Below are 15,231 nucleotides of genomic sequence, written 5' to 3'. Positions count from 1 at the left end.
CAGAGAGCATACAGGAGCCTTTCTCTGCTACGTGCGTGTGTGAAAAACAATATTTTTTCTCACCTGGATTTCCTGGTTTGACACTATCTCTCCTCCCACGGGAGATGCACAGACAATGTGTATCACAGGTCATTCCATTTTTGCTTTATCACCTGACTGTTACGGTTTCGGACACTCCCTTAAACTGGAGGTGTGTTGGCGATATGAACTAGGTTTCATTTTGTTTCTGTTTCTGTGAGATTTTTATCCGCAGGCATTGCAATGGTTGTCCATTCAGGCGATTGCTTCGTTGCCTATCCGGTTCAGGATCATGACGATGTGCGCAGGGCTTATTGAGTTTCCTTTTCCGGGCACTGTATTATCAAGTGGGCCCTCTCCTGAACACCTTAAAGGGAGTGTCGAGTCACTAAAGATTTTCCTTGCACCCCTTGCTTCCTTGTTGTTAAGACTTCAAGAGTGAGAGGCGTTGTGCGAGTGTCCTTTGATCTTTTCTGCTCTCCTCGCTGTTCGCTGAATTGTTTTGTTTTTCTGGGGGAATTAAGGAAACAGACCATAATATGATGAATGAGCACAAAAGGAATTTGATGACTGCTCTCTCGGAGCATGTTTGCAAAATTCTTCAGTTATTTGTTTTGAAGTGATGAGAAGAAATAACATCGACTACTGGGATTTAAATACAGTGGGGGTAAACAACACACACCTGGGACATTTTGGACACTATATTCTTGGTAAAAAGTTCCTTAAAAGTTAAACTCAACTTGACAGTATCGATTTGGCGGCACAGGTTTGATCCCCCAAGGTGTGTGTGCGGTGAGTAGTATTGCTTAACTTTAGTTTTTAACGCAGCTCAGGTTGAGGAACGAACTGAACAATGGGTTGGATCCTGAAAATGCAATCACAGGAAGACAAAAAAAAGTTTATTATTTTAAAAAAAAAAACAGAAAATGCTGGTCACAAAGATCCTGTGCAAAAAGACGAAACAACAAAAAGCGCTTGCAAAAGGCAAGGTAATACTAACACCAAGAATGCAAATGAAATGACACGAGTCCAATGTACACGAAAAAAAAAAAACAAGAGCAAGAACAAAATGACTAAATAATACCAATACTCCCGAAGCTAGGAACTCAGAGCAAAAACGACAATGAAAGGGATTGAGAGGTCTCGAAAATAACACTTGAGCATAAACAGCAAAATCGAGGTCAATAATCCGACGGAGTCCGACAGCAGTCGGAGTCCGAAATACAAGACTTTGTGATGATGATGGTGCGCCAGCAGGGAGGAAACGCCCTTCTGGTGCTGAAACAAAAACGTAAACACACACAGACAGACGTGACAGCAGCGGTTGACATCTCGCCATGCATGTATGCTCATTAGGATGCTTGGAAGTTCCACAGCAACAAAGTTTCGGTCTAAATCTTTCCTTCCTTTAGCCCGCAAAGCTAAATGTTTGCGTTTGAGTGCTCACGATTCATAGAGTCAAGTCTCTCTGGGGCCACTTTGCTTACGACAGGCGCTTGTGCACACATTCGGCAGAGGATTTCCACTTCTATGATGACACAGTGGACAGGCGCCACTCTGTCTATGAGTCTTTTCTCCATTACAATCTCACAAAGATGGACATTATAGTAGATCATCCTGACGTGATATCATGGATTCCTGGAAGCTGGCGGGGTGCAAATGGACCCCATTTGTCTCGGTAGCAATGGAAGTAATTTGTTTTTTCTTCCAACGGTTTTCCTTGACAAACCTGAAGCATTCGTGTAGTCCTTGTAGTGTAATTATTTTGTCAACACATGATCATGTTTTGTTTTGTTTTTCTTGCCGTGACAGCCTGGAATTCTAGTAAATGAACCTCCCCCTGGATAAAAGTGTGCATGCTATTCCAGCACAGATTCTTAGTCTTGTTTTGTTTGGTTTGTTTTTTTAGTTTGAGGTGTCACCAAAGGAACAATATAAGTGTCAAAGTCACTGCTTTCTTTAATGCATTTCTTTCCATGAAAAGTTTGGTGTAAAAAAAAAAAGTATTTTTAGTGAAACCAAATCATATTTTTCTGCTGACTACTAAAGACCCAAAAGTGAAAGATGAAAGTCTACTTTTTGTTTTGGTAGGTTTGGAGCATATACAGTTGGCGAACACAATAATCTGTGGGTCTTGGAAGATCAGTCAAAATGCTCGACTACAGCTGGCAATGTTGGGAACACTGCTTTGAAAATGTCTGGCAGTGAATCAGTTAAATTTCAAACCAACTTTTCCCGTCAGCAGAAATCTACAAATAAATCTGCATGACCGCATTGTCTTCGGGAACATTTTAACACGCTCAACTGTCAGACAAGATTGAAAAGAGGTCCATCGGCATCCCGTACAATGACAATCAAAACTCAAATTTGGATAAATGTCATTAAAGCTCCCCAGCTTTAGATGGCAGCAGGCATTTAAAAAAATATTGCTGGGATTAATGTTGTTGTGTTGAGTAGTGTTTGTGTATTATGTGTGCATGTATGTGTGATGTTCATACGTCATCATGGTCTCCAGTTCCACTGCTACGCTGATGATGTCCAATTGTACATATCCACCAAATCATTTACCCCAACAACCCACTCCACCCTGTCTAACTGTCTCTCAGATGTCAAATCCTGGTTTCAAACAAACTTTCTCACTCTTAACTGTACTAAATCTCAACTGCTTATAATCGGTCCTCGGTCCCTCACCCAAACAACCACCAACTTTCCCCTCACTATAGATAACTTCACCCTGTCCCCCTCCTCTCACTGTCGCAACCTCGGGGTCCTTTTTGATAATAACCTCTCTTTCGATCAACACATCAACCAAACCACCAAAACTGCTTTCTTCCACCTCAAAAACATTGCTCGTCTCCGCCCATCACTTTCTTTCAACGCTGCTCAAACCCTCATCCACGCCTTCATCACCTCCCGCCTTGACTACTGCAATAGCATTCTCTATGGTACAACCTCCAAACTCCTCAATAAACTACAGTACATCCAGAATGCCACCGCCCGCCTACTCACCCACACCCGCACTCGTGATCACATCACCCCCGTCCTTAAAAACCTCCACTGGCTCCCTGTTCCCCAGCGTATTCAATTTAAACTGCTCCTACTCACCTATAAAGCCCTTCACAATCAGGCACCCTCCTATCTTTCCGACCTTCTTTACCAATACACTCCTTCCCGCAATCTCCGCTCCTCAAACACAAACCTCCTTGCCATCCCCGTGACCAAGCTCAAAACCTGGGGGGACCGAGCCTTCTCTGTCGCCGCCCCCACCCTCTGGAACGCTCTACCACAACACATCCGCAACTGTACTGACCTCCAATCCTTCAAATCATCCCTAAAAACTCACCTGTTCCGCTATGCTTTTAATACCTTTTAATCTTTTTTACCAATTTTTCTTTTGTTCATCCAAATGAACTTTTGTAAATTATGTATGCTTGTTTTAAATGCACATTTTTATCCTGTGTTTTTATGCTCTTGTAAAGTGTCTTTGGGTGAGATGAAAAGCGCTTTCAAATAAAATGTATTATTATTATTATTATTACCTGCATGGTAAATAATTGCATTGCTGATAGTTTACTGAGCAGCAACCAGTTACTTTTTTCTATGAACATGTTTTTGGTTCTGTGGTTATCAGTGGCTTGATTATGGATTGAAGCTTAAAGGGTTTTGCTTTAGACATTCCACTGTATCACTCGGTAAGGGTAGAGGACTCAATAGTGAGCCTTAACGGGGAAATAAGGCCAATCATATTAATTTAGAGCAGCGCGTTGGTTTTTCTAAATATAATAACCGTTGGGGGAAAAAAAACAACAACAGTGACGCAGGCCAATTAAATATAGCAGGACACAGCGGCATGCAAGGAGTGGCCGGGGTGCAGAACGCAATTCTGTTTACACTACAAATGCGGTTGAGTTACACCATGTACAGTAAAATGGGTCTGACTGCCGGTAACTGTAGTCACTTACCAACAAAAGCATCATTTCCTGAAAACTCCTCCTCCACTCCCTCCCTTTGCCCTCCCCCTCCTGTGCTCACTCACTCACTCACTCTCAGGCCACCTCTTTGAGGAACTATTAGTGCACAACCACTATGACTTATCACTCAGCGCCAATACCCTAGCGGCCTTTTTCTAGACCTGGGTGGTGCTTGCTCATTGACAAGGAGCGTCACCTCCAGCGTAGGCAGATGTGTTGTGTTCAATCAGAGAGGAGCCGTGAAAGGGCTGAGCGGGTTCCACTGGCTGCAAGGTGATTAGAAGCCCATGGATCAGGCCGTTGCCCCGAGGTGAAGCAGGAGTGTGTCTTGAGTGCGTGAGTGAGTGTGTGTGTGTGTGTGTGTGTGTGTGTGCCTATCACCCTCCCCTTCAAGCAGATTTTGGACCCATGTCGCTCATGCAGTTCTGGACTAAATTGTATTCACAGCTGGGACGGCCACTTCCCAAGGTACTTGTACTATTTACTTGTTTTGCCTTGATTTACCTTTCACAAGAGTTTTCCAAATTGTGGCCCTGGACCCAAAACGGGTTTTATCGGCTTGCCTATGTAAAACGCTGTTATGTGTTTTATTGGCGCAAGGCGCGTGGGGTTATTTCCCGCTCGGCGACCAGTCCAGAGTGAAGTTCGCTTTTTGCCAGAAGTGAGTTACAATTTGTTCAAGCTCCTTCACGCATTTCATATATAAGGCAACTCGGTGTGCTTCACACATTATAGTATATGTATGTGACACAGTTCAATAAATTCAAGTCTTGTGGTGAAAAATATATTGGCATGAGAAACTTGCTGTTTCAAGAACATTTGAGATTCAAAGAGGAACAATTGTCAGCTGCTTGTATGGGGGCACCACTCGGCTGAGATAAGCACTTAATAGCCTTCTTATGGCGCACCGTAACAGTGAAAGTGTTCATCTCGTGGCCATGGTCATCCTACACTTCCATCCGCATCTTTAACTGGACTGAATCGCGTATTAATGACGTGTACGTAAGCGAGACTGAGTGTGGTGTCTACTTTTGATCACAAAAAAGAAAGACGGTAATGCAATGTTTTAAGATGACCGAGGAGGGAAAGGGGACTCCCAATGCTCCGCTGTCATCCACAGTCAAACGCGTATATATGTCACGTATTCCATTCATGTAAAAGTAACAGCCTGATATTATGTCCGCCTAAGTAGTACCCGCTTGTCTGTTTTTGGATTGAAAACAGATTTAGGGTTGACCATTGACTCGGGGCTGATCCCACATGTAACTCAGTGCTCTACTCATAACAAATGACTGCTTGTCTCACGCATTCTATTCCAGGAAAGCGCGAACCTGATATTATGTCATTTTAAGTCACATTCATTGTGTGTGTGTGTGTGTGCTCTGGTTCCCCTTTGCACTGTCAGCATCTTTGTCCCTGCATCATTAATTACCGGGACTGCAGCCTTGAAGTAATCGGCAATCTTTCATAATTTCCTCATACTTTCATGCGAGTTTTTTGGGAGGGAAATTAGCAGGAAGTTCTGAAAGCTGGAAACATATAGGGACTGTCAGTTTCCTGGTCTTCTCGTTAAACGTCAACCGTTACCTCTGAATGCAGCTGACTGGAAGTGAATAAACAACAAGCGATGAGTAGTGCACGGGTGGCAAATGCCGTGGGGAGAGTCGATAAAAGAGTGGCATCATTTGTATGCTTTTGTGGTCTGATAAATGCATGGAGTGTCATGGCTCCTCAAAGTCTCGCAAATTATTGTTTACCAATTAAAATGCTCGATGCGCCTCATTCAGTACCCATAAAATGTGCGAGGTTACCAGGAATAAGAGACACTTCATGTTGTCTTGTTTATGGACTGTCTGTGGCACTTGGAATGAGCAATTCCGGCTCGTCTACCAAGTGAACCCAAATGGCGCTTTTATAGCCATGTGCTCTGCGACACTTCATTTTTTTTCCCCTTACATTTTACGAGAGTTTCTATGTGGACGCATGTGACGCCTTTGCACATATGATTCAAACTGAAAATAAACAATTGAGGCATGATGACCCCCGTGATTGCCAACTAATGGTCATGGCATTGGTAGATGACACTACTTCCCCCACAGCCACGACTCGGATACAAAGATACGTCCTTCCTTTTGTGTCTTCATACTGGGATCTATTTGTCCTTCTTTGCTAAAGAGCATTTGCATTTCTTCTATTTATGTCGGCAGCTTTACGCCCACCGCATATGAAACAGCCAATAAAAAAGTGCGCGTGAACAAAAAAAAAGTGTAACCGAGACGCAACCAGACACTTTTGTGTCCTGTATATATACTGTGTTTTACAAAAATACTCAGCCGTATTTATAGTTTCATGTGTTGGCTACAAATCAAAGCATGGGGACTCACTGTCGTCAAAATGCCTAAGTGTAGTCATTGCTAAAGCCTCTCAAAAAAAAAAAAAGATATACACACACTCTCCTTTATTCTCTCCCATTTCCTCTTTTTGTGGCCAACAGCTTTATCCTTGACAATCATGCCAGGTTTTTGGTTCACAAAAAATAAATAATACAGTACGTATACTGTATGTGGAGCCTGAAAACCCACTGTAGGATCGCAAGTTGCAGCGTTTCGTTGGAGGTGTGGTGCTCAATCGTTTGGTATGCGACAAAAACTCGCCAAGTGTAATATTTTTGCGATGGTCTGCGCTCATTGTCCAGGGGGAGTGGGGGGGCATAGATTGTTTTCTGAAGGCGCTTGGGTGCTTTTCAGCAGGCTTGGGCTCACCCAAGCTGGACATAGAGTACTCTGTACGACGTGGTAGTTTTACATTCCAACTTGCACTCTGTGTAATTTGTCTGCGATGGGCGGTCGAAGCTAACAGTTGAAGTACTCACACACAACTGACTGAACGAGAGCAACGACTTGCCTGCTCACACTGTTTGCTCAAGTCATTTCAGATGATTACCGACTGCCCAAACGAGTCAACAAGCGCAATTGTGCAGACTCAAAAGTTTTCAGTTTGGAAAATCTACTAATAATAATGATTTAGCTAAATGTTCCCAAAAAACAATGAAATTTTGTGAACGTCATATCCGTAACGCAGTTCACTTCATTTGAAAAACGTGAAATGTAGCTTCATCATTGTACTAATGTACTGATTTATCGTTATTGTTTGGGCGCAGGGTTTCTTGGCATCTTATTATAATTTGCAGTGTTCATAGCCGTACGTACACAGTACTTCATTAAGCGGTTTAGTGAGTAAAAGACTGAATATAACATCTCGCAATTTGGCTTCTTGATCAGACCCTAAGCTGACGCCTGTTCACTTTGTGGCCCCAGACATACCCCGTGAATTTACGCATTGGACCCTGTCAGACCCACTTGTGTTGACTGCCGTGACAAGGTCAACAGCTGAGCACGGAATAACGCTCGTTTCACTCAGCTGAGCGCCAGGGGTAGGTGAAGTCATAACCCCCAATTTGTCCGCCTCACTCACACACCATTTAGATATTGACATGCACGGCCGCTTGCTTACACTGCAAACAGCGGCGACATCGTTCTCACTGACAGCTCAAGTGTTTGCTCCTCTTCCTGCCGAGGAACTTGGCCGGTAGCCAAATCCAAGATCAACAATGAGGCACAAACGCGAGGTTCGGGCAAGGGAAAATGGGAAGACTTTGGAACGGCGACGTCACTTGTTTGACTTCTCTGCCTTGGAAGAGCAACCGAGCGTTCAGTGCGTAGGCGGGGGAAGCCCTGAGCGTGGCTCGTCTTGTATGTGCTCTGAAATTCACCGCAAATGTGGCCAGTGAATAAATACCAGAGTTCCTGCTGACTTGCATTTTCATCATAGTAAAGTCTCTTAAAATGGGGCTGGCGGACAAGCAAACTGCCTCACCAAAGGGTGTTCCTTTTGAGTCCCCAGAGCACAGAATAATCCCGCTATCTTCCCTCCTTTGACTCCCTGTCCTCCCGGCTTTCGCTTGTGTTTTGTTCGATTTAGATACGCACTGCACTGTCAGCTTCTTTGTTTACCTTCTGCCACTCGAGCGTCTTGTTGGTTTGACGCATTTTTCATGTTGAATAGTCGTCTCACGCCGCTTTCACCGAGAAATCCTACAAAACTGCCATAAAGGCCTAGTACTTATCCTCCGTTTATTATGATTACTTTTTTTTTTTTTTTGTACAAAATCCAGCAAAGGCGGTGTATTTGTCATTGCACGGCGACATGGCATCTCACATGCTAGTTGGACAGTGACAAATTGCGTGAGCATCAGGTGTTAAATTTCACACTTGGCATTCCCTTACACAGAGATGTCATCGCTGCACTTTTCCGACTCTGATACTACCTCCAATGGTCCAAGAAATTTGAAAAGAAATTAATGATAGTTTGAGTCAGACTTCATCTTTTCTTTTTGTTGTGATGCGGGCTCTGTATCGGTCTGTCGTGGTGAATTTTGGCAAAGTTCTCATTGTACCGGTCAATCTACGTTCCGACTCTCACCTGTGGTTACCACCTGTGGGTCGTGAGCAAAAGAGCAAGATTCCGAAGACAAGCGCATGAAATGAGTTTCCTCCACGAGGTGTCTGGTCTCTCCCTTTGAGAGAGGGTGAGAAGCTCGGCCATCCGAGAGGGACTCGAGATTTGAACCGCTATTTTTCCACATTGAGACGAACCCGATGAGGTGGCTCGGGCATCTCATTAGGATGCCTGCTGGATGTCTCCCTAGTCTCCGGTGAGGTGATCCGGGCACGTCCCACCAGCAGGAGGCCCCCGGGGATGACCCAGGCCACGCTGGAGAGACGACGTCTCCTGGCTGGCCTGGGAATGTGGCTGGGGAGAGGCAAGTCTGGGTTTCCCCTTTGAAGCAGCTGCCTCGGTAAACCCGACTCCGGCGGGTAAGCGATATGAAATAAGTATTTGGTCACCTGTAAACAAGCACGATTTCAGGCTCTCGATGACTCCTAACTTCTTCTCCTTTGTCCTTTTTGCAAATCAATTATTTAAAAAGCAGACAATATGATTTTCTAGATGTATTTTCTCATTTTATCGCTCGTAGTTGAGGTGTACCTATAGCGAAAATTTCAGGCTTCTCTCATCTTTTTTAAATAGGAGATGTGGCACAATTGATGGCAGACTAAATACTTTTTTTACCCCACTGTATACATTTATATGTAGACCTCCTTGTATGGTCGTGCTGGAACTTGTCATAAGGCTCATGTGATAAGCAGTGACTTTGCTGTTTTTATATGGAGAACAGCTGCAAGGCTTCATGACAGTCACACATTATTGGGTTTTGTGTTATGTCAAGTGTGTTATGTTTGCTTTATTTATTTTTCCATGAACTAATTCTGCTGGTTTCCACTGTGTTGGACACATTGGTTGCTAATGATATGCGCCTACTATCATTCATCCCAAGGGAAACAAGTGCTGTAATTTACAGCCTCTGCGTGCAGTCCGGCAACTGGCTTGTCACATTATGTTCATTTGATCCAAAGATTGCCCAAGCGCTGAGGGGAAAAGAAGACGTGTGACTGCGTTGGGAAACCGGGGCAAAAGTGAAAGATGTGAAAGACTACTTTTGTTGAATAACACATGGGTGGAGAAATAACGAGAAAAGGTTGAGCATTCACATGCTCTTCTGCAAAGATGTACTGTGGATCATCTCCTGGAAGCCATTTTGGAAATAGACACTTGCAGAAACATGCATGATGTGTGGCTTTCACTGGGAAAAAAAATGGAATTTGGATTAAGAAGAAGAGAGTGAGGCAGGATTAGCGGTTGCATGGATGCGTTGGCTGTGTGCTGCAGAAAGGAGCCAGATTAGCATCAGAGCAGTTGGAATTCAAGCCTTATCTCTGTGCGGCAGGGCCCAGTTTTAGGAATAGATGAACCAGCCCGGGGTACACGTCTGCCGCTGGACAAGTAACACTGCAGTTCTCTGTTCCGCTCTGCTTGACAACTCGATTAACATGGCGCTGAGCTCGGAGGTGTCTTGCTTAGCACGAGCCTGACACACTTTTCTTGCATTCTGCCCTAGCTGTATGGTTGCTCAAACCCACATTTTCAGCTTTTTAGTTTTAACTGAGGTGAACGATTGGTTCTTGGAATTCCAAATCTCTTAAAACAGGGCTATAAAACTCATTTTTGTCATGGGACACATTTTAGTAGCCGTTTGCCCTATCGGGCCGTGAGGACTTCAAACCTTTTTTTTTAAGTCAATAATAAGTTTATTGAAATATTGTTACTGTAATGAAGGGTTTAGTTACAAGAAAATGCCCACAATATGTCTCTTGCTTATTAGATATAAGAATTTAAAATTTTGGTAGCAATTTTTAGCAAGCACCTTGGAAGTTGACATGTTTGATTTTCTTTTGCGAGTCCTGTAAAATGATGTGGCGGGCCAGATCTGGCCCCCGGGCCTTGGTTTTGACACCTTGCCTAAAAACAAGGTAAAATTAACTGCTTAAAGCATTGCCAATGAAGATAAAGGTGTTTTCGTCGTACCGTTTTTTTTTTTTTTCTTAAATCTTGGCTCACAATTCATAGCCTGTCACTTACCTGAGCTCACAATAAGCAACTGTACACTCTCATTTGCTGACTCCCACATCACTCATCAGGGTAGACCCCACCTTTTAAAGCTATCGCCCTCTTAAAATGTCAGATATTTTAGCATTTAACGAGAGGATGCCAACCCCAAGTGGAAAACATTAATACCTGCACCTTCTGTGCACGTTTTGTTGTTTAATAATGCAAAATATTTTTTTAAACTGGTTAAAATCCCATTTTAGGCCGTGATAAACATTTCGGGGAGGCTTGTATTATTTTCATTTTTCACTTTAACTCAAAGTACACTGAGTGGCCAGTGTTCCTGCTTTATGTTGCAGTCGTGCTGTTAAGAATCGTTTGACCGCTTTAGTGTTGTTTGACTTTTGAGGCCCGTTGATTCCAAAAATGGGAGTTAAGCTACACGTTGTTTGACTGTAAAACTGGAGGATTTAGAGTGGGAGGAAATGCTCCAATGTATCTTGTGCGCCACCATTTATCATCCTGTGACTTTGACTGAAGACCCCCTCTGGGAAACGCGTCTGGGGTAAACAAAGGCCTTCTCGCCACTGTTTAAAAAAACGTGTCCCGTTTTTCTTGATTTAAAATGATGGTACGCGGCTTATCTGTGTGTTTCTACCGTGGTGCCTCTACAAAATGAGGCCTCTGTTGAATTGATCTTTTCTTTGCAGCCTTGTTTACTCATCTGTCTCAGCCAGGGGTGAAATGGGATAATGAAGACTTGCAGCTGATGAGAGAGGTGGTAGCAAGTTATGTGTAATAGGGAGGTGCCCCCCGACTTCCCGCCCTCTTTCTAAAACCAGGAACGTTCACCCTCCTGCCTCCTTAAAGCGGCCAATCAGAGAGGAGGGCAACGAAGGGGAGCCTGTTTTTCCATGTCTGATCTTGCCCCCAGGAAATGAACATACTTCCACAAGCTAATAAGCTAACTTGCTTCCACGCCAAAGTCAGCAAGTCACGTCTGTAACATTAGAGCACAAAAATAACACGCATGTGTTGGCGCGTTTACCACACTTGCCCCCATTCCCACTCCGTGTAGTCATGTTTGCGTGGATAGCCCCAGCGTCTTGTCCTCTCCTCGCCAGTCAGGATGAGTTCTGCGAAACTCTTGAGTAATGTGCGTGATAATTAGTCTAGCAGATTGTTTAAAAGAAGTCACGATGCTACCCTAAGGCTTCTTGGACTGTGGAGATCACACTCGTAAACTTGACTGTCATTGTGAAATGTAGGACACTACTTTACCGCAAGCATAACCTTTTGAAGAAGCTGCTTTCATGCATTCATTTCCCAGAGGTCTACGGTGGAACGACAAAGATCCTTGATTCATGTTTCAATGAACGTTTAAGCGTTCTTAACTGTCATAGAACTGTAAAAGACGAACCAGTGTCAGATAGCGTGGATCAAACGGAATTACAGAAGACACGATACTGACACCCAGGATTAGACACGGGCTGGATTCAGATTCTGGCGGTCTTTCATTTTTATTGATCCGAAAAAAATGTTAACCTCGCCCATGCCTCAAGTCGAAGGTAAATCGAAGTGGAACTCAAAACTCCTCTTCTCCACCCACAGGATCTGTCCTGCATCGATGACCTCTCCACCAATTCCCTGTTCTCCTCTCCGGCCGACTCACTGTCAGAGTATGCCGACGCCCAATCCTTCATCAGCACCGACCACCTGGACACGGTGCCCACCCTCTGGGACGTCAGCACGAGTACCACCGCCGTCACCGCACCAGCACAGAGCCAGCTGGAGGTCAGTAGACACGCACATTGACGCATGCATAATGAGATGATGACCACAAAGAACACCCTTCCAATCGCGGTTTCAGAATTCTATGTCTCCACATGCATGTGAGTAGTTGAGTAGGCAGGTGTCGAATACAAACCACGCCGGCTGTAATTATGCCTTTGAGGACCCGCAATTATATTAGTTGATGTAGATTACAACCAAGGGGCCGTTTGACATTTTATTAGTGTTTTTTTCTGGTGTGTTAGTTTCACATTATTTTGTGATCGTTTTTCTGTTCGACTTGTTTTTTTGACATTCCATATTTCATAAAATAGAAAACACTAATTTTGTTGGTCCTTGACCAATGCAGGTTGTCACTCGCCTGTCAGGCCCATACAAGTGGCATTTTCCGAAGTGAACGCCATAATAAGTACCCCTTCATGGTTTCCACCTGTTTTTCCACACCATTTGAGTTTTTTTTTTCTTAAATGTTTTTGTTGACAGCTGAAAGGCTCCAACAGGTTTCAGGGCTTGGCAAGTTTGGATGATATAACCGCTATAATCAGCACGCCACCTTTAGGAGGTTTTCAGGTAGCCGTACCAATTGAATGTAACACTTCAACTAACGCTCTCTTTCTCTGTGTGCACCTCAATGAACGGTCGCTCTCAAATGTGCACCCGCTAACGCATTAATGTGGGACGCTAAACTTGAGCTGCTTCGGTGGTCAGCATACTCCTTACAAATCAGGCATGACACTCTACTTATATCAATAGTGCCGTCAGGGCGTTTTTGAAAAGTAAATTATTGTTTCTTGTAATCTGCATTTTAGGCAAATGGGTTTAACTACCAAACTTGGCTTGGATTTTGATCGTAAGCAAGTTTTTAACTTCCTGCTTCAGCTGGTTTAACTCCAATTTCCATTGCTGTCTTGTGAATCTTTCTAATTGTTGCATGCTTATCTGTCTGGCTACTAACATTCTTTTTTGTCTTACTTAATTCAGGCAAAAACCAGAGCTGCATAAAGTGTTCCGCTATTGGCTTCTGTTGAATATTATCTTTGGTGTTGCCAGACTCAGAGAACCCAGTCACCCCCAGAGGAGGAGGAGGAAGCAGAGGAAGAGGATTCAGAGGAACTGGGCCATGTTGACACGTATGCTGAGTACAGACCTTCCAAATGTAGGTCACTCGACTTTGACGGCAAAATATGGCCGCACACTCCCTTCAGACAAACTGCATTTCTTCCTTTCTCCTCTCCAGCCACTATCGGAATTTCCCATCCCGACATAGTGGTGGAGACCAACACGCTGTCCAGTGTCCCTCCTCCGGATATCACATACACTCTGTCTATACCCGAGTCGACCATTAACAGCGGCTTGCTTTCAGCCCTGCAGCTAGAAGCCATCATCTACGCCTGTCAGGTACACATTCACATGCCAGAGATGTTTAAAAGGCAGTCACTCCCTTTCACAACAATGAGAAACCTGTCTCTCTCTTTCTCTCTTCTTTTGTATGGCCAGCAACACGAGGTCATCTTACAGAACAACCAGCGAGCAGGCTTCCTGATCGGAGATGGAGCCGGTGTGGGAAAGGGACGCACTGTTGCGGGAATCATCCTGGAAAACTATCTGAAGGGAAGGAAAAAATCACTATGGTGAGTAAGCACTCGCCGATGAGGTTCATTAGCAATACCTGGAATCAATCTTTATTTATTTATTTATTTATTTATTTATTTTTGGCCACTGTTGTCGATGCAAGATAAGATGCTCCAATATGAACGGAAATGGTCGTACTACCGATAGTGGAAATGAAATTGCTAAATTCTTATCAATTCCAATTCCAAGCGTGAGATCAACTTTAATTCTGCACACGGAACTTGTTTGCGACATGTGATAAGACTCCACAGTTTGACCTGAGAAATTGCATCTGTGCTTCGGCGCTGCTATTTTGGTTAGCAACACCGTTCATAGAGCCAGTTTGAATATTTAATGTCCATGAATGAACAATAAGGTCTGTACACCGAGATCATTTCACGTACTGTGCCTTTGTTTCCAGTAGTGAAATAACTATTGTTAACTTGCTATTAATTAAGACGTTACTTGATTCACATTTTCCCCCATAACGGTACAGTTTTACGTGTAGCTTCATGCCTTGTTATCTCGCAACATCTGGATTAGAGTTGAAAGGGGTCGTCGAGTGATTTCCCGTAAGTACATTGGATCAAAAAAATAAAATGCCCTGGGCATTTTTTTCTGCCTCGAATACCTGGTTATTTACATGTACACTGTCAGGAAGAAGTCACGCTAATCACAGCAACAGTTCTTCATGCTATACATGACAGTTACACACCACCAAAGTGATAAGAAGACCGACTTAAAAATAAACCTTAGCTCCCAAATAATATATGCACATCAATGCCGTGGTGCACTTTTATTTTGATGTTTTTCCCGGCAGCGTGTCACCCCGTAACGGCTTAAGTGACTAGTTTTCAGGACTGTGTTTGTCGTTTTATTTCCGCCAAAAACTGTTGCTTCTGACGACAACAATACATCTTTGTCCTGAAATAATATTCTATCTCTAATTAGGTGCGTTACAAAAAAATAATAATTGCGCTGTATTGTACGCAGTGAGCAGCGCTCGAGTTAATAGACCGAAATGAGTCTGCACCCTGATGCTGACACGCTTGCCATTCCGACTGATTAACTTAATAAACCAGGCTTGCTCAAGTGTGTTGTTTTAGCCTGCAAAATCGCTACTGTGCTCCTGACGTCATTTTGTGTCTCAGACCAAAATTTATGGGGAGAGATTTATCTTAAGTCTCACTAATCTTCCTACATTACAACCATGTACAGTTAGAATCAATGTATAAAATGGTAATTATCTAAAAATGAAAACCAGTGTGCCATTTATTATGAAGCGAAAATGTCTTTTTTGAGTTCTGTATCTTTAACAATGCAAAAAAAAAAG

At 43.5% G+C, this 15,231-nt stretch overlaps 2 protein-coding genes across 7 annotated transcripts in view; both read left to right on the top strand.

Moving 5' to 3' along the window:
- ncanb (neurocan b) overlaps positions 1-15,231 on the top strand; it is a 180,644-nt gene that overhangs the window by 145,578 nt on the left and 19,835 nt on the right. The window lies entirely within an intron of this gene.
- The window catches only part of si:ch73-63e15.2 (protein strawberry notch homolog 2), a 53,019-nt gene that overhangs the window by 17,953 nt on the left and 19,835 nt on the right, over positions 1-15,231 (top strand). For 2 of the 4 annotated variants that reach the window (XM_052074710.1, XM_052074709.1), the window contains exons 5-9: positions 12,108-12,290; positions 12,771-12,857; positions 13,338-13,443; positions 13,525-13,685; positions 13,785-13,918. In XM_052074710.1, the coding sequence (XP_051930670.1) occupies positions 12,108-12,290; positions 12,771-12,857; positions 13,338-13,443; positions 13,525-13,685; positions 13,785-13,918 (671 nt within the window). Of the gene's footprint in view, positions 1-3,877; positions 4,458-12,107; positions 12,291-12,770; positions 12,858-13,337; positions 13,444-13,524; positions 13,686-13,784; positions 13,919-15,231 lie in introns of those variants that run through there. The other 2 variants (XM_052074712.1, XM_052074711.1) reach the window with 2 other exon arrangements.

This window comes from Hippocampus zosterae, chromosome 8, assembly GCF_025434085.1.
Source record: "Hippocampus zosterae strain Florida chromosome 8, ASM2543408v3, whole genome shotgun sequence".
Classification (NCBI taxonomy): domain Eukaryota; kingdom Metazoa; phylum Chordata; class Actinopteri; order Syngnathiformes; family Syngnathidae; genus Hippocampus; species Hippocampus zosterae.
This window is presented reverse-complemented; position numbering and strand designations above follow the sequence as displayed.